Source organism: Hypomesus nipponensis, chromosome 19 (assembly GCF_054491055.1).
Source record: "Hypomesus nipponensis isolate SF chromosome 19, ASM5449105v1, whole genome shotgun sequence".
Taxonomy (NCBI): domain Eukaryota; kingdom Metazoa; phylum Chordata; class Actinopteri; order Osmeriformes; family Osmeridae; genus Hypomesus; species Hypomesus nipponensis.
This window is the reverse complement of record NC_140379.1, coordinates 13,625,001-13,646,721: the sequence shown is the minus strand read 5'-3', so window position 1 is coordinate 13,646,721 and position 21,721 is coordinate 13,625,001. Positions and strand designations below refer to the sequence as shown.

At 47.8% G+C, this 21,721-nt stretch overlaps 1 protein-coding gene across 1 annotated transcript in view; it reads right to left on the bottom strand.

Moving 5' to 3' along the window:
• Positions 1–21,721, bottom strand: part of LOC146247154 (neural-cadherin) — an 80,992-nt gene that overhangs the window by 38,084 nt on the left and 21,187 nt on the right. The window contains exons 9-19 of the mRNA XM_084682310.1: positions 20,919–21,089; positions 20,158–20,330; positions 18,633–18,800; positions 16,645–16,894; positions 15,412–15,539; positions 12,576–12,762; positions 10,507–10,650; positions 7,897–8,180; positions 5,187–6,822; positions 3,729–3,822; positions 2,168–2,352 (exon numbers count right to left, since the gene is read on the bottom strand). Of these exons, the coding sequence (XP_084538436.1) occupies positions 2,168–2,352; positions 3,729–3,822; positions 5,187–6,822; positions 7,897–8,180; positions 10,507–10,650; positions 12,576–12,762; positions 15,412–15,539; positions 16,645–16,894; positions 18,633–18,800; positions 20,158–20,330; positions 20,919–21,089 (3,420 nt within the window). The remainder of the gene's footprint in view (positions 1–2,167; positions 2,353–3,728; positions 3,823–5,186; positions 6,823–7,896; positions 8,181–10,506; positions 10,651–12,575; positions 12,763–15,411; positions 15,540–16,644; positions 16,895–18,632; positions 18,801–20,157; positions 20,331–20,918; positions 21,090–21,721) is intronic.

The window sequence follows — 21,721 nt, the reverse complement described above, 5'->3', positions numbered from 1 at the left end:
TTTGATCCAGAACAGCTATCGGCCCCAACTCTCCTTCCCACAGGCATTAGCCCATTATTGGGAGAGGAGCGAGGTTGGGTATGCACGCATGTATGCACACGTACACACACACACACACACACACACACGCCAACTCACACACTCACAGGGTGGATGGACTAACAGATGGACAGCAGGAGTGGATCAGTGTGAGTCGATAGACCTTGAGAGACAGCTCAGGCCTGGACCAGCAGTGGAGAGCAGATACGCTTCCAATCTCTCCCTGTATTGATCCTGCTAGGCAACAGCTCAGAGAGAGAGAGAGAGAGAGAGAGACACACACTGATGATGTGCCTCTTCTGGGAGGGAAGAAAGGAGGGATGGAGGGAGGGATGGAGGGAGTGATGGAGGGAGGGATGGAGGGAGGTGGAGATGAAGCGATGGAAGGAAACTAGGATGAACTAGTCTGGGGCAAAAAACAAATCTTCCCACCCGCAAAGAAGATACAAGCCCAAGTGCTTTCTGTAAAGTAACTTTCCACAGGATAAAATATGGGTGTGTGTTAGCATTAGCATGCATGTTCAGTACATCTTTGCGCATGGTGTGTTGGAGTGTATGTATCTGTGTGTTCAGTCGGGTTCAGGTTTCAGTGTGTTCAATGTGTGTGTGTGCTCTCTACAGCAACTTTGTGTGTTTGTTTGTGTGTGTGTGTGTGTGTGTGTGTGTGTGTGTGTGTTTGTGTGGGTGTCTCAAGGACTCACTGTACATTTCACCTTTTTATCAATTCCCCCTGCAAGTTCTCCACCAAAACGAACCTTAATCTCCTGCAGGCTGATTTAGCCTGGAACGCTCTACATCCTTATTGCCTTCTGCTTTTGTTCTAGCAGTGGGATTTAGAATGTCAAGGAGGAGTTAAGTATTGCTATAAGTGGAATGTTTCATAATCCCTAAGACTCTGAATCAATGGCAATGCTTACCCCTAGCTTGATGTTTTGTTTGTTTTATTTTTTCCTTAAATCTATATTCTTAAAACGGTAATTGCTATTCCCACCCCCCACCCCACCCCCCTTAAACATTTAATAAATATATATAATTGTTTTTCTGTCTCTAAAAGGGATGGAGAAGGTAGAGAGAGATGGCATGGGGGTAAGGGCTTGTTGCTGACATTTTTCAGTAAAAAAAAAACAGAATTCAGAATTGTTCCTCATCTGTGTTCCTACTGAGTTATGAGCCACAGGTGTTTCAGAAGGAATCTCAGCAGCTGGGGACATTGGGCTCCAACTCACACTCATCTAGAAGCACTTATCTCAGATATTACGATCAATAGCAGCCAACAGCAGCCTGATAAGAGCAGGTCACCAGCTAGCTCTCTGGCTCTCTTGAAGCTGAATGTATAAGAGTGGCTAACAGCTAGTGACCATGTTGGAATAGAAAAAGAGAAAAAAGTTACGGGTTTCATATAAGGGGTGGGGTGAAATACGGGTTCCAGGAAGATTAACATATATTTTAAATTCCATTTCCATTACTTGCGTTTAACATATTTGTTTGGACTGGTTTTTTATAAGCAGATCAAACGGTGTAATCAGCAGCAGCGTAGATCTGTAGGCCGTGGGCTTGTCTCCTCGTTCTTGAGGCTTCATACAACACCCAAATGCACACACATGCACATACAACCCCCCCACACACACACACACACACATACAACCCCCACCCCACACACACACATGCACATACACACACACACATAAACACACACTCAAGCCTCTGTTTTGGGACGAGAAGCTAAATCCTTTTATCAGCTTATATGAACCAAGGATTCTCTCTGTTTTCTCTTTCTCCCCCTCCCGGCCTCTTTCCATTTCAATATCTCTCAAATCATAAAAATCCCTCAAGCATACAGCCCATTTCTTTTAAGTACGTTTAATTTTATTGCACATATGCAGTGCGGTATATCACGACAAGATGGATATCAGCAGGCATTGAAAATGTAATGAAAGGTGCTGGCATAGTAAAAAAAAATAGATTAATTAATATTTGTATGGGGATAAAAGGAACTTCCTGACTAAATAAGACTGTGTCTCCTCTGATTTGGAAGTCAACTCACAGTGTTTCATTTGACCCCTGTGAGCTGCCGTAGTAAACATGCCCTAGTAAACAACAGGGTTTGCATGCGAGGCGCTGGTCCTACCTGCCAGCCGGAGGGATCCTGAGTTGTAGATGGCCTCGTCACGTAGCTCCCTCACATGCACCGTTACCTCGGAGATGGCGTCTGGCCACACCCCGTCAGACACACGCACCTGGAACTCATAACTCCCTGGAGGGGCGTTCTCCTTGATGATGAGGAAGCCCGTCCGCTTGTTGAGGATAAAGTAACTGCACACATACACACACGCGCACACGCACGTGCACGCACACACGCACACACACACACACAAACACACACATGGGATTATAACTGCACTGATATAACAAAGAAGATGAATTGCAGGAATAAAACTTGAAAGAATTGAACGGAGAGGAATCAAACTATGGGATCAATCAAACTAGGAGGAATCCAACTAGGAAGAATCCAATTAGAAATTAACAAACTTGGAATAATCAACCTAAGAAGAATCCACCCGTGCAGGAGGAAAGGGAGAAATGTAGGGGGAGCAGAGCGGCTAATACATATGAGAAGATGAATAGCGAATGCAACGAGAAGAAAGGAGAGGAGAATGGGAGAAGATGACAGGAGGGAACTCCTCATGGTGCATATCTTCAAACCTCCTTTGTAATCGAACTCATTCAAGTTTGATTAAACCGAAACCGAAAGAGTAGAACAAGAGCAGCATGGGACCTCAACAAATATGAATGAATACAGTTGCTTTAGGACCATTTCTAAGTTTCAGTTTGAGAAGCAAGCATCACTGTATCATTGATGACGTTGGGCTGAGTTTCCTGCTTCTCAGGTTTGGAAGGATCTTCTGAAGCTCTAAGCAGTGGACCACATACCTGATGAAATATTAAGGCAGCGAGGCCTCCACAAACCCACAAGGCCCCACAGACAACCTAACTTAGTTCTCAGTTTCTTTGAATTCAGCAGGAGTCAACAGTTCTCCGGTGAGGAGGCTTCAGGTAGTCTGTCACATTATCATGTGCTCATGTGTTGATGTGTGTGTGTGTGTGTGTCTGTGTGTGCGTGCGTCTGGGTCTCTGTGTGAGTGGGCCTGCATACTTGAGTGTGTGTGTGTGTGTTAGGGCCGCGTGTCTTTGTGTGCGTGTGTGCGCATGCACGCCAGAGTGAGGGTGTGTGTCAGCATGCGTGACAGCGACAGAGTGACTTGAGAGTGCTGTGCCTTTAGAGGGATCTCAAGGCAAGCTGACGGTCTTAGAAGACCTGACAGATCCGTCTCCGCTCACCTCACACCTCTGCCTCAGGTGTCTGAGCAGAAACACATCAATGGCACCCGGCGCACACATATCACACTCAAGGTTTCTGCACTGAGGGGAGGGCTGGGGGAGGGGGGACCGGAGGATCAGGCAAATGGGTAAGACGAAGAAAGAAACATAGAGAAAGAACAGTCCAAGGCAAAGAGAGAGAATACATGAAGAGACAGACTGAGATGCAGACTGAGAGAAACAGAGAGAGAGACTAGGAGAGAGAACGGGACAGAGAGACAAAGAGAAAGAGAGAGATGGAGACACACAGAGACATGGACACAGAGACAGAGATAGACAGACCAAGACACAAAGAGAGACATACGTCTTACCTGGGTACATGTCCCTCAAAGGCGTATGTCTTGTTATCCCAGTCATCAGGGTCGGGAGCATAGACCTTCCCCAGGACTGTAGTTGGCATCCTCCCTGTAACAGTACACCTGTTTATATTCACTCTTTCTCCACCCCCCTCTCTCTCTCTCTGACCATCTCTCCTCTCACTGAGACCTGATGTGAGTGGGATTGATTGCATGTCCCTGCATGCAGTTTGTGCATGTCTACGTGTGTATGTGTGTCTGTCTAAAAGTGTTCATTAGCAGTTCTGCAGGACTGTTTGCACATTAGCACTAGCTTACGGTAACACTACCAGCATCACTTACTGAGGATTATCAGGAGAACAAAAGGTCTCAGTTCAGTCCAGACATTGTAAGAAAAAAGCCGTTTTCAAAAGTGTCGCTAAGTAACAGTTTAGTTGGCTACAAACTATTTTACTTCAAGGTGAAGTTCAGATAACCAGCTTATTATATGAAATATTACAGTAAGGTTGGGTTCACATGGAAACATAAAATTACTGGATGTAAGAAAGTTATTTGTTTCAGTTAATAAGCATGAACAAATGTGTTAATTTGTTTGATAATTATAATAGATTTCACAGTCAAATATTATAATTAACACAGCATTAAGTCCTAAAAAGTGAATTTTTACACTGACATGATCATGATCACGACTCCAGAATTTTTAATTATCCTGTACAGGTCTATGCATGACTCAGTGGTTTCATAGCAAAGCCTACCTTTTTACACCAAGGCTACAAGAAAACAGTTTCTGAGAAATGCGAGTCAAGAAAAGCCTTCCCTGTGCATTGAAAGGGAATGTCATGTTATGAGAAAGACCATTCTAAAGGAAGGACTGAGTATAGATGCCAGTCCATCTTCACAGCTGTGCGGCAAGTCAGGTGTGTTCTCACAACAACAAAACAACCATGTATGTCTATCAAAGGAAGGTTGAAATGAGGTGAACAACAAACGATTGAAACATTACACTGTTTTCAAAGCCCTTTGTGGTCAAGGACCCAACAGACATGCCTGTTAACAGTCCAACACTTGATCTGCTCTCTAGTCTCACCTCCCTTTCACCATGATCTTTCGTCGGACTTGTAAATGATCTAATGATATAAATACTCATATAACACTGTAGGTTGAAAGAGAGCATTAGAAAATGTACTTGAGTTTCCATTCAACATTTTAATTAGTCCACACTAAAGTCTAATGCTGCCACAGCATGTATGGTAAGGTTTCTCGATTTCATCCTGCAATTTTCTTGGACATGCACACCTTGCAAGTGAACCCAAACTATGGCTGCCAAATTCTAACATTAAAATACAGAACCCAGTAGTGATGTTTAAATGTGTGATTCATTATTTATTTTGAGAACATTTTATTATGCTATTTAGATGCTGCAAGGAATCAATGTAGTTTAAATTATTTTGACATTTCTGTCAACATTCTGACCTCTGTGGCTGTTGATGAAGATCTCTTTCTCTCCTGGCTGGTGGGCATGGTCGTTGTGGTCGCCGATGGTTACGGTCAGCGTGTTGGTGACGGTGCGTGGCGGGGTTCCGCTGTCGCTCATGACAACGGGCAGGAGGAACTCCTTCTGCTTCTCCCGGTCGAAGGCCCTCAGGGCAGTGATGGTGGCAGTTCCGTTGCTGTTATCCTGCAGGTAGAAGTCTCCACTGTGGCGGTACTCTGGGGCCAGGCTGAAGGAGAAGGGCGCTCCGTTCTGCTCAGAGTCACGGTCCAGGGCCCGGATCAGGGTGGACGTGTGGTTCAGCCTGACCACCTGTGGCCCCGCCACATTCTCCCACACCACTGGGGTGTACGCCGCCTCAAACTCAGGCCCGTTGTCATTAACGTCTATCAGGGACAGCTGCACTGTGGCGCTTCCCGTTAACGGGGGTCTCCCCCGGTCCGTAGCCAGGACGACCAGGTGATGCTGCGCCATGCTCTCCCGGTCCAAGGAGTTGGCCACGGTGATCCACCCTGCCTGGTTGATGGCAAACAGACCCTGGGGGTCGGAGTCATGTGACAGGCTGTAGGTGATGTCACGGTTGACGCCCGAGTCGGAGTCGCTGGCGGCCAGCTGCGCCACGCTGGTTCCCACGGCGACGTCCTCGGGGAGGGGCATCAGCTGCAGGAAGTGAGGTATGAAGACGGGAGCGTGGTCGTTGTAGTCCTCCACCTCCACCAGGCAGGTGAGCAGGCTGAAGAAGTCCAGGTCCTCCACCTTCAGGGTCAGGTTGAAGCTCTTCTCGCTGGGGCGCTCGTAGTCCAGACGCTTCTTCAGCCTCAGGGAGCCTCTCTGCTCCTGCCGCTGGCTCAGCAGGTAGAACTTCTGTTCGGGGTCTCCCGCGACCACGCTGAAGGTCAGCTGGGCGTTCTGGCCCGTGTCCCCGTCCTCGGCCGTCAGCTCCAGCACCACGGCGTTAGGCTCGGCGCTCTCAGACACCCTGGCCAGGCAGGGCCGCGGCACCGTGAAGCGGGGGGCGTGGTCGTTCAGGTCGCCCACGTGCACTGTGGCCGTGGCCGTGCCCGCCATCCCCCCGCCGTCCCTGGCTTCCACCACCAGGAAGTAGGACTCCACCTGCTCGCGGTCCAGTCCGCTCATCGCCACGGTGATTGTGCCCGTGCCGGGGTTGATGGAAAACAGGTCGGAGGCCACGCCCCCAATCCTGACCACCCCGTCCGCCCCTGCATTACCCAGAATCCTGTAGGAGAGCACGGCGTTCTGGCCGACGGCCGAGTCGTCCAGGTCCGTGGCGGTCATCTCCATCACGGACGTCCCCGGGCCTGAGTTCTCGGGCACGTCGCCGTGGCAGTCGGGCGCGCACGTGAAAATGGGCGGGTTGTCATTGATGTCCCACACGTTGATGATGACGTCAGTGAAGCCCGTGAGCCCCTCCCCTCCCTCGTCCGTGGCGAGGACCACGAAGCGCCAGACGGCGCGCTCTTCGCGGTCCAGGGTTCTCTGGGCATAGATCTTCCCTGTGACCTCATCGATGACAAACTGGCTGTCAGCTCCCTGGCCGTGGAGAGAATAACGCAGAGCCTCCTGGTCTGCATCCTTATCTGGATCAGACGCTGTGACCTGGGACCGAGAAGGAAGGGATAGAGAAGAGGAGGGGAGAGGACAGGAAAGGAGACGGGAGGTAAGGTAGGGTATGGCGGGGTAAGGAGAAAGAGTAAGAGCTAACTTTATTTAATAGAGTTCAGCACTGTTTAATTATTAAAGTGCTGCTGACTTGGAGCGATGCGTTGGTTGGAAGACCACAAACCTAATCTGCTCTGCTGGAGGAGGTCTTCAACTCTCCAGCCTGCTCTCGTTCCCTTCCAGTATATCTCGCTCTAGCGGTCTATCTCGCCCTCTCTGTCTGTCTCACTGGTGCCTCCCTGTCTTAATCTCTCTGTCTGCCTCTCTGGTCTCCCGGTATCTCTCTCTCGGCCTCTCTGTTTTCTGTCGCTCTCTCCCTCTCCCTCTCTTTTTCATTTCTCCTATCTGACTTGAGGCAGGCCAGAAATGACCATAATAATTGCAGCGCGAAGGCTGGTAGAAATGAGCATACGAGGAAGCAGGGGAGACAGCCACAGGCCCCGGCTCAAAGCAGCCAGGACTTCATGTCGGAGAGCGTGAACAAAGTGCAACCTTATGTCAGCCCAATATAAATATAAACAGAGAAGTGTGAGACAGAAATAACCCGAGGGGGCCGAGGTGCGTTTAGGTTTGTGTCCGAAAGTGTGTGTGTCTGCGTGTGTGTGTATTTTGGTGAAGCACACAGGGAACTGGTAAGACTCTACGTGCGACAGAGAGATAGTTACTGACAGAAACAGACACACCTCAGGGCTGAATGTCAACAGAGAAAAAAATGACAACGTGCTTCAGAAGACAACAACAGTATGTCTTTATGAAACCTGGCGCAGGCTTGTCAAGCCAATGTCCTGATACAGCTCATCACATCCACTAATGAACGTGCACTGATGCCATGATTAGAGATGACAATGTGTTCAGACACTCAAGGGATCCCAACCCACAACGTTGGGAGACAAACGTCTCAATTCCTAAACAAACAGACACTTTCCTCACTTCCACGCCGTTCCACACACACACACGCACACACAGGCTGGTGTGAACTGAAACCGACCACCCCGCTGTTGCTCCTCCTACCTGCAGAACAAACACCGGCGAGCCGTCCAGCTCCTCGGTGACAGAGCCATAGTACTCGTTGACAGTGAACACGGGCGCCTCGTCGTTCTTGTTGACCACGTTGACCGTCACGGCGGCGTAGTCCTCCCACTTGCCGTCGGAGGCCACCAGGTGCAGCTTGTAGTGCTTGGTGACCTCGTAGTCCAGCGGCTGGGAGATGAAGATGGTGCCCACCTCCGGCTCCACGTCAAACACCCCGCCCGTGTTCCCTGACGTGATCTGGTAGCGCAGCTTGGCATTGGCCCCTGGAGGGAGGAGGAGTCGGACACAGTTGGATCGGGGTCAGACTAGTCTCTGCTAGTTTCGGGGGGTTAGATCATCATCTGCTGTGGCTCAGGTCCAGTCAGCTCCCAGTGTTCATTAGCAGTTCTGTAGACTCAGCTCAGGTAAACGTTTTATCCTTCTCTGTCTATTTTTTCCCCCGCCGAACCCTCTTCTAATTATGGTGGTTGATCAACAGTTTTACTCTCAATCCAATTACTGAGAGAGAATAACTTGGAATCTCAATCAGACTGAACGTACATTAGAGAGACGGAAAAGGAAAGGAAGAGCAGAGAATGAGGTAAAAGAGCAATCTCAGAGGACATAAAAGATTCAAAGCTTATTAGCAACATGAAAGAGGATGGCAGGAAATAATACACTATTCCGTTCAGTTTTATAGCATTGGCTACGTAAATGCAACGTGAGAGTGGTGAAAGAGACCCCCCCACACACACACTCTAAACCCAACATCCCGATAATATCCCCCCCACACACACACACTCTAAACCCAACATCCCACCTCACAAACCCCCACCCCAACCACCCACTCTAAACCCCATGTACCCTCTTTCCTTCCTTTTTGGGTGGGAAAACTGCTGAGATGTACTCCCAGTGGATAGCTTTGCTAACTCGTGCGGAGCAGAGTAAATAACCAAAATGAATGAACAAACAACAAGAACAAATACAAAAATGTAACAAATGTTTTTTATCCAAGCCCAGCCCCCATCCTCCCCTTGGCCATGTTCCCTGGGCACTGTACTTATTCTGCTGACAGGAGAGAGCAGAGAGGATCTGATATTATCCGCTGAGGCCCAAAAGAGGCAAATCCTCTCTCTGTTTTACTTTAGGGATTGTCTTTTTCTCTTAATGCCCCACCCCACCCCCGCACTGTCTCTCTTTCACTCTCTTTCTCTTTCACTCTCTTTCTCTCTTACTCTCTCAATACTACAGTCTTCGGCGGTCTTTGTCTGTGTGTTTTTTTTTTTACTGTGTTTACTGTAGATTTGTGCGTGTGGCTTTAGCTGTGTGTGAGAGCAGAAAGCGTGTGTGTGTGTGTGTGTGTATGTTTTGCTCTGTGTGTGTTGAGCTGTGTGTAGGTGTGTAGGTGGTATAGACTCGCCGGGTACGGAAGTCCATTCATCAGTGCGAGGTGCTGAGGAGATCCGCTTTGGCTCCGACATAATAAATGTCTGTTTATATGGAGGAACGCCTTCACCTTACTGTAACCACACTCCCTCCCTCCTCCCAGCTTCCCCTGCTCCTCTCCTCCTTAACCACCCTTCCTCCCTCCTGCCCTCCTCCATCACCACACTCCCTGTCTCATCACACCTTCAACCCTTCTCTTTTACCGTTGTCATCGTCCCTCCTCCTCCTTCACCACCCTCCCTAATGCCTCCATTCCTCCTTTATTTCCTCCCCTCGTGCAGGTCTGGTAGGCCATGGAAGAATTTGAGATTTCTCTACAGGGATTTATGTGCAAGCAGAGTGTGAGCTAGCGCTATGTGAACGAGGGGGAGTCGTGTGAATAAACGCCAGTGAGTTAGTGCAGCTGGATGGATGGGGACAAGGATAAGTGCTAGAGAGAGAGAGAGAGAGAGAGAGAGAGAGAGAGAAAAAAGAAAGAAAGAAAGAAAGAAAGAGAAAGAGAGAGAGAGACAGAGTATTTCCACTGGTGCCAGTATTAGCTGAAGCATCCGTTGGGAGGTTTGATGTGTGTGTGTGTGTGTGTGTGTGTGTGTGAGTGTGAGTGTGCGCGTGCATGTCATGGCATAGCTTTACTAACGTGTTAGGCCTACTTTCAACTTTGCAGCAGGGATTTACCATACATGTATGACTATACCCTCCATAGACCCGGAGTCTGTCAGCTGTGACGTATACCTCAATATATCTGTTTCTTGGTTGACAATCTGAGATGATCACAGATCTTCTATCACTCTCACTTCAGAAGCTGTCTTGGAAGAGTGACATTTCCCCCTCCCTTCCCCCCTCCTTCTCCTCTACCCCCTTCTCCTAATCCTGCCCTTTCACTCTTTGCTCCTTCTCCCTTTTACTCCTCTTTATCTTTGTCTTCATCTTCCTCTCCTCAGAACACCTTGCCCTTGCTTCTTCCCCCCATCCTCCCTCCCCTCTCCCACAGCCCCCTTCTTCATCCTCTCTTTCTCCCTCTCCTTCTCATACCTTCATCCCGTCCTCACCCTCAACTCTCCCCCTCAGGTACCCCCTCACCACCCCCCCCCGCCCTCCCCCTCTCTCTCCCCCTCCTTCCTCTCCTCCCCCTCACCACCTAGTCCCTTCATCCTTGTCACCTACCTTCATCTTCGTCGTTAGCGCTGACAGTGAGGATGGCGAGGCCCACGTCGGCGTCCTCATCCACGTCGACTTCATAGGCCGTCTGGGCGAAGCGCGGCTTGTTATCGTTCACGTCGCTGATGAAAACACGCACGTACGCCGTGTCTGAGGGGAGAATACAAACACACACACATTAAAAACGTCTAGTTGTTCTTATTCTGTCAACCTGAATTTCTGTAGGTGTGTGTGTGTGTGTGTGAGAGAGAGTCTCTCTTCAAACATGCACACACACACACACACGTGCAAAACTATTTGTCTCTCTCTATGTCATCTCTGTATCGTCCTGTAGAATGTCTCTCATCGTTCCATCTCTCTGCCTTGTCGTTTGACTGTGTATGTGTCAATTCACTGACTCGTTTTTTACTCTTTTTATGTAAGAGCCAAATGTAGAGAGCCTGAAGGACGAGGTGTAAGGTGTGTGTGTGTGTATACAGGAGGAGGAGGAGGAAGGGGGGTTGAAAAAGGGGGAAAGGAGGGAGGGAAGAGTCAGGTTAGGAGAGGGGAGAGGTTGTGAGGGCCCATCCCAATATTCTATACTCCCTTTGATATCAGTATCAAAAGGAACATAATTTGCAATACACTCTTGGAGATGAGATAAATTATTTAAGGCTGTTGCAGGGATATTTTACGGTTCAGAAGAGAGATTGCAAGCTAATACACCCCAGCAGCGAAAAAACAAGCCTGCAGCTCAAAGTCCATGCTTGTTAGGAGTCTGACGGAGAAGGGGAGACAGACAGACGAACAGAGAGAAAGAGAGAGAGAGAGAGAGAGAGAGAGAGAGAGAGAGAGAGAGAGAGAGAGAGAGAGAGAGAGAGAGAGAGAGAGAGGGTGGGATGTGATGATGAAGTACTTGTCACTTCATCACTCATGTCACCTGGTGCCTGGTGCCTGCATGTAGAACAGAGCACGCCTGTGGCTCACATGACAACTTCCTCTTTCTCTCTCGACTCTGGGATTGCGTCAAGTCAATGTTTACTGCTTAATAACACCACGTCTGTCTGTGTGTTTGTCTGCTTGTCTGTGTGTGTTTCTGTCCATCTGTCTCGTTTGGTTCCAATGTTTTCCAGCTGAAGCTCCTCCCCTCTCCCCTCCCATCCCTTTCCCATCCCCTCACTCCTCTCCTCTACTCACCCCTGCTCGCCTCACTTCACTTCTCCTAACTCATCCAACATTTATAGCCCCCCAAAAGGAGTGATCACACTCCCCTCAAACCACGGTCTTGTTAATATTGGAGTGGTGTTTACGCTGTCAAAATGTCATAACGAAGCCAACCAAGTGAAAGGAACTTTTAATAATCCATGCTAATATGTATGAAAAATACATCTTTCCCTCCCTTAATGTTGTTTCTTTCTCTCTCCCCTTGCTTCTCTGTGGGCCTCATGTACTAACGCTTTTGCCCCACTTCGGGTGTATTTGTTTGGAAAGGCGCTGATTACCCGATGACCTGCAGGTTTCGTAAATACAACGTAAACTGAAGTATCACAGCGTGCGCTTTCTGTGTGCTGGCCATGCTGCTAATAACGTTACGTTTGCAAATGTACGTACATGAGGCCCAGAGTCTCTCTTTCTCTCTCTCTCTCTCTCTTCTCTCTCTCTCTCTCTCTCTGTCTCTCTCTCTCTGTCTCTCTCTCTGTCTCTCTCTCTGTCTCTCTCTCTCTCTCTCTCTCTCTCTGTCTCTCTCTCTGTCTCTCTCTCTCTCTCTCTCTCTCTCTCTCTCTCTCTCTCTCTCTCTCTCTCTCTATATATATATTTCTTGCTGTTTTTTTCCCCATGTAGACTGTATTCATCACTCTCTCCTTCTTTCTGAATTCTGTTTGTGCTTTAATCAGGCAGAAAACATGGTGCCAGGGTCCTGGGGGATAGATAAAGAGATCTGAAGCGATCATCCTCGCTGCCCCAGTGGAGGGACTAGCTGCTCTGGCTGAAATGACATCCAGAGTGGTGCGTTTAAACCAGTCACATCTTTTACGGTGCATGTGGAGGATACCCAGCGTCAGAACCCTGGAGCGCTCTAGAACCCTGCTGCTCACCCGAGTTAGGCAGCCCGTGTTTCCCCGGCCTGGCCGACTCCCAGCCGTCCACAGACTGGACCTCCAGCAGGTAGGACCCCTTGGTCTCGCGGTCGAACACGGCCTCTGTATGGATGGAGCCCACCTCTGGGTCGATCCGGAAGTACTGGTGGTCCCCACTCTTGTCACTCAGCAGGGAGTAGGAGATCTGAGGGAACGAAGTCCGAATCAGAACATTCAAATCCTAATGGAATCAAACTGAGAATGAGATGGAGGATTAGAATAAGACTCAAAATCATTCCAACTCAGAGTCAATCAGGGTTGAAGGAACAGACAGACTCAGAGGGTTTGCTTTTCTCAATATCTTAACATTTCTCAACCTTAAATGGCCAACCTCTCCCAGTTTTATACATAAAGAATCAAATCTCAGACTTAATACTCCTGAATCTGATACCCTGAGGCTGAGATTTTGGAAGCACAGACTCCGCTGAGGTATTGTCTAACACTCTGTGGGACAGTCTAATGCTCTGAATATTTTAAGAATTTGGTATCGTGCTCATGCATTGTATCCAGTACCCGACCATTCCAAACAGGAGTGTGTGAAATGAAGTGTATTACGATGGAAGGATTAAGACATCTAAATTCAGAAGATGAGATGGAAGCTCACTGATGTAGTAATTCCAAAAAGTATGATTCATAGAGACGCTGTACCCCACCCACAGCTGGGCGTCACCAGGTAGAGCAGGGTTACCTCACAGACTAAGGGTTTGATTCCAGCCCGGGCCATTTTCATCATCCCTTCTCTCTCCCCGTGCTTTTCCTGTTTCTGTCTAACTGTCTCTACTGAAATAACTGAAGCAGAAAAAGCCCCTCAAAATATCTCTAGATATTAAACATCCCCCATGGCCTGCTATGTCTGGAACAATGTGCTAGGATTCAGCGGGACTGTCTCAACACCAGAGATGTGCAAAGCTAGGTTCAACGACTTCAGACAGAGCTTGGAGGGATTAATCACAGGGACATCTAGTACCTCAGGCATGTAATTTACACACACGCATCCATTTCTAAATTGTAAAACTTTAGTCGACATCGACGCTTTATTGACTGATTGATGGTCCATCTTCAATGCTTTTGGAAAGAAATTACATTGTGTAAGAAATCAGTGCTGAAGAGACCATTTTGAAGGAAGAACATGCGTCGCTCTTCCTGCAAACACACCATAGACTGTGTTCCTTACTTTGTGAGAAACATTGCAGAATTAACACAAAACACTGTTGAGGTAGCTTAAAAAATATATCAAATGCCTGGAGCGTTAGCCATTAGATGGTCGTGTGACCCATGAACGGCAGCATAATTGCATCATCATTGACATGGCCTTCCCAACAAAAGAACTGGATCCATGGACTAAGAAAACCAAATGGACACCCACTCCAGTCCTTTCACAAGAGAACATTTTACTTCAGTTTTCATTATGAAAAATAATGAATAATGCAGGGAATCAGTTATGAGTTACAGATGGCCTTCAACGTAATAGTCTTTGAAAACAGTTAAGCAGAACCTTCCAGAACTAGGCAGCAGAATAAACAGACTCAATAGGGTCTAAATGTTTCCTGCAGGATCTGAAAAATGTACGTAATTTAAAGTTATATTCACCTCTAGTTCAGTTTACGGAGCTAGCTTCCCAAAAGATGGGACTCCTTCCCACCCCCCCCTCCCCCCACGCCCGAACATGCACACACCCACACACACAATTAGACAGTGTCACCTGGGTGGTCCTAATTCCCCTTTGGTTGGTTAAGTTTACTGGCTGAATGTTTGTTTTCCAATTAGTCTTACTAGGGTATTCAATTGATTTACACAGGTTTTTTGTATTTCTTTACAAGCACTTTTCTTTTTTTCACACTAAGGACCAACCTTGTGAGTTTAGAAGTGACCAACTCTGCTTTTAGTCTTTTAACCACTTTTCTGTAACCCCCCACTAAGAAAGCTTATCAGGGTTAAGGTATGTAAAACGACTCTGTGTTGAGTCTTTGTTTTAATATGTTCTCACTTCCGCCCACAAATGATGCTCATTATCTAAACGTGAGACTGCATGGTATCAATGATTTACTGTGACATGCCCAGACAAGAACAAGCAATTAGGCACCCAAGGACACTCTGCAGACTCACACATGGTTTACACACCCAGCCAGGCTTCTTTGAAGAGTGAATTTAATTAGAAAGCCCTAGTTATGTTTTTTGTCTGTGTATATGTGTGTATATGTGTGTGTGGGTGTGTGTGTGTGTGTGTGTGTGTGTGTGAAGTGTGTGTGTGAAAGCATGTGAGGCGAGCGTGTGTATGTGTGCGTGTGAGAGAAAAATAAATTGACAAAGGGAAAAGGGATTTGTGTGCACATGCATGTGTACATGTGTGTGTTTGTGCAAGTGTGCGGATGTTTGCATCCCAATGGGCAAGTGTATATGTGTGTTTGTGGGAAGTGCTCTATTGCAAGTTTGATGTACTGTGTGATGCATCCCTGGAACTGGAGTGGACTATAGATTTTATGTCCAAGGCAGTAGAGTGCTACATTAGGAAACACACCCAGCAGTGCTGGAGACTGTAAAAAGTTTCTCTCTCTCTTTCTTTCAACCACACAATACTCCACACCCAACAGGAAAGAGCCATCCTGACTGTGTAAACTCTGCATGAACAGTTACATTTGGCATTTCACAGCAGAATTGTGAACTGACTTTACCTTTATTGTTCTGCTTTTTATTTCTAAAATACTGCTATACTGCATTTTCAACATTGCATGCTCTTTGTAAATGCCACAAAAGGGAAAGTTATGCCCAGAGTTGTATATTATTGACTGCTCACCTTGCCATTCAAACCCAGGTCTAAATCATTGGCTGACACCTGGAGGACAAAGGTTCCAGACTCCGCCCCTTCTGTCACAGAGGCCTCATAGATGGAAGAGGTGAAGAAAGGAACGTTGTCGTTTACATCTGTGTGAGAGATACAGATAGACAGGGGAATGAGAGAGAGAGATCAAGAAATAGAGGGAGAAACAGGGAGCGACGGATAGAAAGTGGGAGAGCTTGAGAGTGGCAGAGTAGATGTGGACAGTTGATTTAAGGACAAAGCATTAACTGGTTCAAAACCTCCAGACTACCAGTCTAACATTTTACAAATCAATCCTTCTTTCTCTCCCCTTGGAACGGTCTTAATCAATCAATTAAACATGGAACTTAAACCTTTTGTGGTCCCCCAACACTCCTCTTTCGCTCATCTCTTCATCCTCAGGAGGAGACTGAGAGATCTCTTAATTAGAGTGATAGTGGAAGGAGGAGAGAAGGGTCTGGTCTGATGAATTATTTCTCCCTGGTTTAAGACTGAGTGTGTGTGTTTGAGGGATCAGGAAGGAAAGGGGGAGGGAGGGATGGGCGTGTAGCAAGGAGGAAGCAGAGAAGGGAGGAAGGAATGGAGGAACAGAGGGAGGTAGGGAGAGTCTCACTGGCATAAAAGTTCAGAGCTTCACTCCATTGGAGCAGCACTGGTGAACAGGGATCAAGCTTGGAAACAGAGATGGAAAAACAAAGTTCCTATTGCAAACTCTGTTTATATGTGACCTGAACACCTCACCTCATCCCTAAAGGCTTTTATTCAATTCTTCCAGTATGATAGCTAGCTGTCATGGGTTGAGCTCAGCTCTTATCTGAAAACAAAACTAAATTCAAGAATGTGAACCTAATAGCGTTAGACACTAGTACACTAAAACTGCAGTGCGTACTGCTGTGACACCAGTGATACCAGTACACATGAGCATGAATAATAAGTACAACCTCAGATTAAAAAAATGTATATATATATCATAACAAACTTCATAATGAGTGATATGTGATTTTAACATCCATGAAGCTTTAAAATGATGTGGTATTTTACATAGAATGTGTATAATATTTAGCATTTAAACGACTTACCTGTGCCATTAGCACACATTACACACTATAATAGTATATCATCATATAAGCACAATTAAGTGACTAACCTGTACCATTAGCACATCATAAAAAATGACAGTTTATTAGCATATTAGCACCCGCGTGCTACCTGTGACATTAACGTAGACGATGGTGAAGGCAGCCAGTGGGACGGCCGCTACGTTCTGGGCTCGGACCCGCAGCATGAAGGTCCTGGTGGTCTCGTAGTCCAGCGGCTCTGCCACCAGGATGGAGGCGGAGCCGTCCTCACGGTTGGGGGTCAGGTAGAAGCGGACGGGCATGTTGGTCTCCGGGACCATGCCGTCCTCCAGGTTATAGGTCACCCTGGGGTCGCCCAGTGGTGAGGTCGCCTTGATGGTCTGGAGAGAAGGAAAGAAGAGGGCAGAAACTAAAGGGCAGATCAAAGTGAAGCAACTAACGGCGGCGAACAACAATGTGATCTGCCAAGTGACTGGTGCTACACATGTTTTTATCTCTTTAATATATTGTTATAGGTAGTGTATGACAGCATGAATCTGTGCTGCAATCAACATACTCAAAATACAACAAATTGTTAGTGTACTTTGGGGATGTTGATGTCATCTCTGGAGTACATCAGTGATCCTGCCCAGCCTGCCTAATGGTATTCTAGCACAAAAAAAAAAAATCCTTGGCAAATCTATAAGTGCTTTGGCAGTCATTACTATCTCACATTACCATCCAATCAACATTCATCATCAAGAGGAATTCGAGAAGGAAATCACTCCTTTGCAAACAAACTCTCTCAGAATTATCCCTATCTCTCTATCTGAATTTCTCTCTCTACCTTTCTCCTGATCCTTCCCTTCTTTATTCTTACTCTACCGTCCAGTCTCTCTCTCCTTCTCACTCCCCTTCTTTCTCACTCACTCTCTCTCCCCCTCTCTCTCTCTTCTCTCTCTCTCTCTCTCTCTCTCTCTCTCTCTCTCTCTCTCTCTCTCTCTCTCTCTCTCTCTCTCTCTCTCTCTCTCTCTCTCCCCCCCCCCTCTCTCTCTCTCTCTCTCTCTCTCTCTATCTCTCTCTCTCTCTCTCTCTCTCTCTCTCTCTCTCTGTCTCTCTCTCTCTCTCTCTCTCTCTCTCTCTCTCTCTCTCTCTCTCTCTCTCTCTCTCTCTGTCTCTCTCTCTTCATCCGCATCTTTAATGGGATTAATAGCTCATGAGAGATCCAAAGGAAACTAAACAAATTAAGTTTAAAAACACTTCTTTGAAATAATTTATAATTCAGAACATCTGATTGGCATATATGTTGAAGTTGTGTTGCTTATTATGTAGGCACATTTTGGTGCAGAGGGAGTATGGATTCTGTGTGTGTGTGAGTGTGTGTGTGTTTGTGTAAATTACATACCGGTAAGTAATTACTGTAAATAACAGTTTGACACACAGGTATAAGTGTTATGTAATATAACAGTAATTGTTCTACTATCTACTGTATAGACATTTTTCTGAGAGTGTGTGTTGTGTGTGTGCACGTGGTGGGTGTCGGCATGTTTGTGTGAATGGTGGGCGAGCAAAGTGTGTGCGTGCGCGTATGTGTTCGTGTCCGGGGATGTGTCAGTACAGTATATTAAAAGCAGCCTATGAATCTGTTTCAAGTGAGATCAAACAAGCAGACTCTATGACTCTTTCATGCGCTAAGATGCTTTGGGGAGAACACTGCTGTTGTGCTGAAGCACGGCTACTTACTGCACTTTCATGTTAGCAGGCCTTCCCTCCTGGCCCTCACTAAACCCTGCCTCATCAACTCACCAGCCCTCACAGAAGACATTAAACATGCTATATCTCCAGCTTGCAGAGCCTGACCCAATCTGCTTCCAGTTCACACTAGTGATGCTGGCTAAAGACTAGTCATGATCTTGAGGGGAGGACTAACACGTGAGCAATCAGGAACTTCTGAAAATGGGCATCCCTGAAATCACAAATATTGTGTGTGTGCATGTTTGTGTTTGTACTGTAAGTGTGTATGTGTGTGAGAGCAAAAGCGTTTCTGTGTGTATGCTCTTGTCTCTGCGTTTGTGTGTGTGTGTAGTGGGTGTGCTCAGTTCTGTCCATTTGGGTGGGTGTGTTTTTTGGTGTCCTCACCACAATAGGTGTGTCTCTGACAGTGTTTTCGGGGATGACTATGTCGTAGCTGTCCTTCTCCCACTGTGGAGGCTGGTTCTTCACATTTGTGATGGTGACAGCCAGCTCGACAGAGCTGCTCCTGTTCCCCCCGTCGGTCGCCACAATTTCCCTGGAAATGTATGTCCTCTGTAGGGGAGAGGACAGGGGAGGAAAGTACAGGAGAGGAGTGAAGTGGAGAGGAGAGGGGAAGAGAAGAGAGGAGGGGAGGGGAGGGGAGGGGAGGGGGAAGAGAAGAGAGGAGGGGAGGGGAAGAGAAGAGAGGAGGGGAGTGAAGTGGAGAGGAGAGGGGAAGAGAAGAGAGGAGGGGAGGGGAAGAGAAGAGAGGAGGGGAGGGGAGGGGAGGGGAGGGGAGGGGAGAGGAGAGGAGAGGAGAGGAGAGGAGAGGAGAGGAGAGGAGAGGAGAGGAGAGGAGAGGAGAGGAGAGGAGAGGAGGAGTGAAGAGGAGAGGAGAGGGGAAGAGAAGAGAGGAGCGGAGGGGAAGGGAAGGGAGGGGAGTCGAGAGGAGAGGAGAGGAGGAGAGGAGAGGGGAAGAGAAGAGAAGAGAGGAGGGGAGGGGAGGGGAGGGGAGGGGAGGGGAGGGGGGAAGAGAAGAGAGGAGGGGAGGGGAGTCGAGAGGAGAGGAGAGAAGAGAAGAGGAGAGGAGAGGAGAGGAGAGGAGAGGAGGGGAGGGGAAGGGAGGGGAGAGGAGAGGAGAGGGGAGGAGAGGGGAAGAGAGGAGGAGAGGGGAGGAGAGGGGAAGAGAGGAGGGGAGGGGAGTCGAGAGGAGAGGAGAGGAGAGGGGAAGAGAAGAGAGGAGGGGAGTGAAGTGGAGAGGGGAAGAGAAGAGAGGAGGGGAGGGGAAGAGAAGAGAGGAGGGGAGGGGAGGGGAGGGGAGGGGAGGGGAGGGGAGGGGAGGGGAGGGGAGGGGAGGGGAGGGGAGGGGAGGGGAGGGGAGGGGAGGGGAGGGGAGGGGAGGGGAGAGGAGAGGAGAGGAGTGAAGTGGAGAGGAGAGGGGAAGAGAAGAGAGGAGGGGAGGGGAGGGGAAGGGAGGGGAGTCGAGAGGAGAGGAGAGGAGAGGAGGAGAGGAGGAGAGAAGAGTGGAGAGTAGAGGAGAGGAGATAGACATAGATTAAACAATGTTGTGTACCCTGCTATCAGCCATTAATTCATGCGGTCATACTGATGACACATGGGCGGATGAGATGACACAATACTGACCAAACTGTCATACCATCTGAGGGACCACTGTCGTCATAGCAACAGCTTCCCTTGGCTCAGACTAGTGCAAATAATTGATGGCTAACACCTCCTCAACACATCAGGGCTCACACTTCTAGGATTCGCCAAGCCCAGGCACACCAGTTTGCATACATCCAAACACACACACACACACCAACACTAGGGAGGTAACCGTTCAGACCAGACAGTGGTTGCATTTCACACAAGACAAATGTGAGCCATATGTGTGTGTGTGTGTGTGTGTGTGTGTGTGTTTGTGACTAGCCTGTGAGATGGGCTGGTTGACGTAGACCCAGCCTGTCAGGGGGTTGACTCTGAGGTACTCAGGTTCTTCCTGGGACATGGAGTAAGTGATGGCGGCGTTGGAGCCAAAGTCGTCATCATGAGCCGCCACACGCAGGAAGCTGGTTCCTATCATAGTGTCTTCACGCAGGAAGTCTGGAAGCAGGTAAACTCCAGTATTAGGGAAACAGATACAGAGGGCCTCATTCATTTAGCCGTTTGCACGTTAATTCTTCGCAAAGACTGGCTTAATGGCTATTTACAAACCGGGCACAATTGGGTACAATTGCAGATTGCCTGCCACATGAGCAAGAACAGGCAAGTTGCGCTTTCAATATGCGTTTGTAGGAGGGTCATGGGGAAAGAGGGAGTTCCACCCAAAAAGGTGGGAGGATACGCGTAAAGTGCGTTTTATATATTCTGCAGCCTCTTTTCTGCGGGGGAAATTCTCCACCTCTGAAACGTGCCAGGCCAATTACAATAGTTTATCTGATACGGGGTGGGTTTAAAACGGTGACTGTACAGATGAGTGCCATTAAAGCTTTTTTATAAATAAATAAATAAATACAATATTTTGTTGCTCTGAGTGGTCAAATCTATTCAACGATATACAATTGAGTCCAGAAGCATTCTGGTCTGCAGCTGTTGATTACACCCCTTGGAAATGTCAAATGAACAGAAAGGTTCCAGACTAGTACACATTTATGAGTTGGTCTGGCAATGCCAGAGTTCCCGAGTGCTCACATTCATAGCGGAGGTTCTCAAACTTGGGGTTGTTGTCGTTCTGGTCCAGAATGAGAATGTTCAGCTGGCAGATCCCGATCAGGGGGTCACCTGCCTGGTCTGTTGCTGTTACCGTGACAGCGTACTCTCGCTGGCGCTCGCGGTCAAATTTCCTGGCCGAGGAGATCACCCCTACAAAGACATGGCAAGACGTGGCAATAGGGTGTTAGGATCAGAAGGATCAAGCAAGCCAGCCTTGCTGAGGAATAACTGGTAGTTTCCTGTAAATGGAAAACTAAAGTTGGTGAGTGTTACTACAGTAGACTGTATTCCAACATAGTGCAGTGTTGACATCAGAGATCTGCACATCCCTCACTGGTTGGTACGGTCATAGGATCCTAGACGCTCAGGACAGATCACCGACACATGGAAGATGAACGCATAGAATTATCCAGCGATAGGTCTGTACTTAGACTCAAAGCAACTTTGGGGATGACGTATGACTTTAAGTGTGTCTCTTTCTTAACCATCTACCCCCCACCCACCCTGCAAAAGGTTAATGATTGATGACCAACGAACAGTTATATTTCACAAAGCCTTTCATTTTCTAATAGGTCTTAAACATTTTTTAAATGCTGTCCACTCTCCACTTTGAGTGGTTGGCGGCTTGCTGAAAGGCTGTTATTATTGAAGAGAATTAGATTGAACTTTTGAATTTTTGAAACACTTGAAGGCATACACAAAGGAAGAGACAGAGAGGAAGGGAGAACGGGGGGCTCAGGGAGACGGAGAGAGAGAGAGTTAGACACTGGGAAAGATCCAGA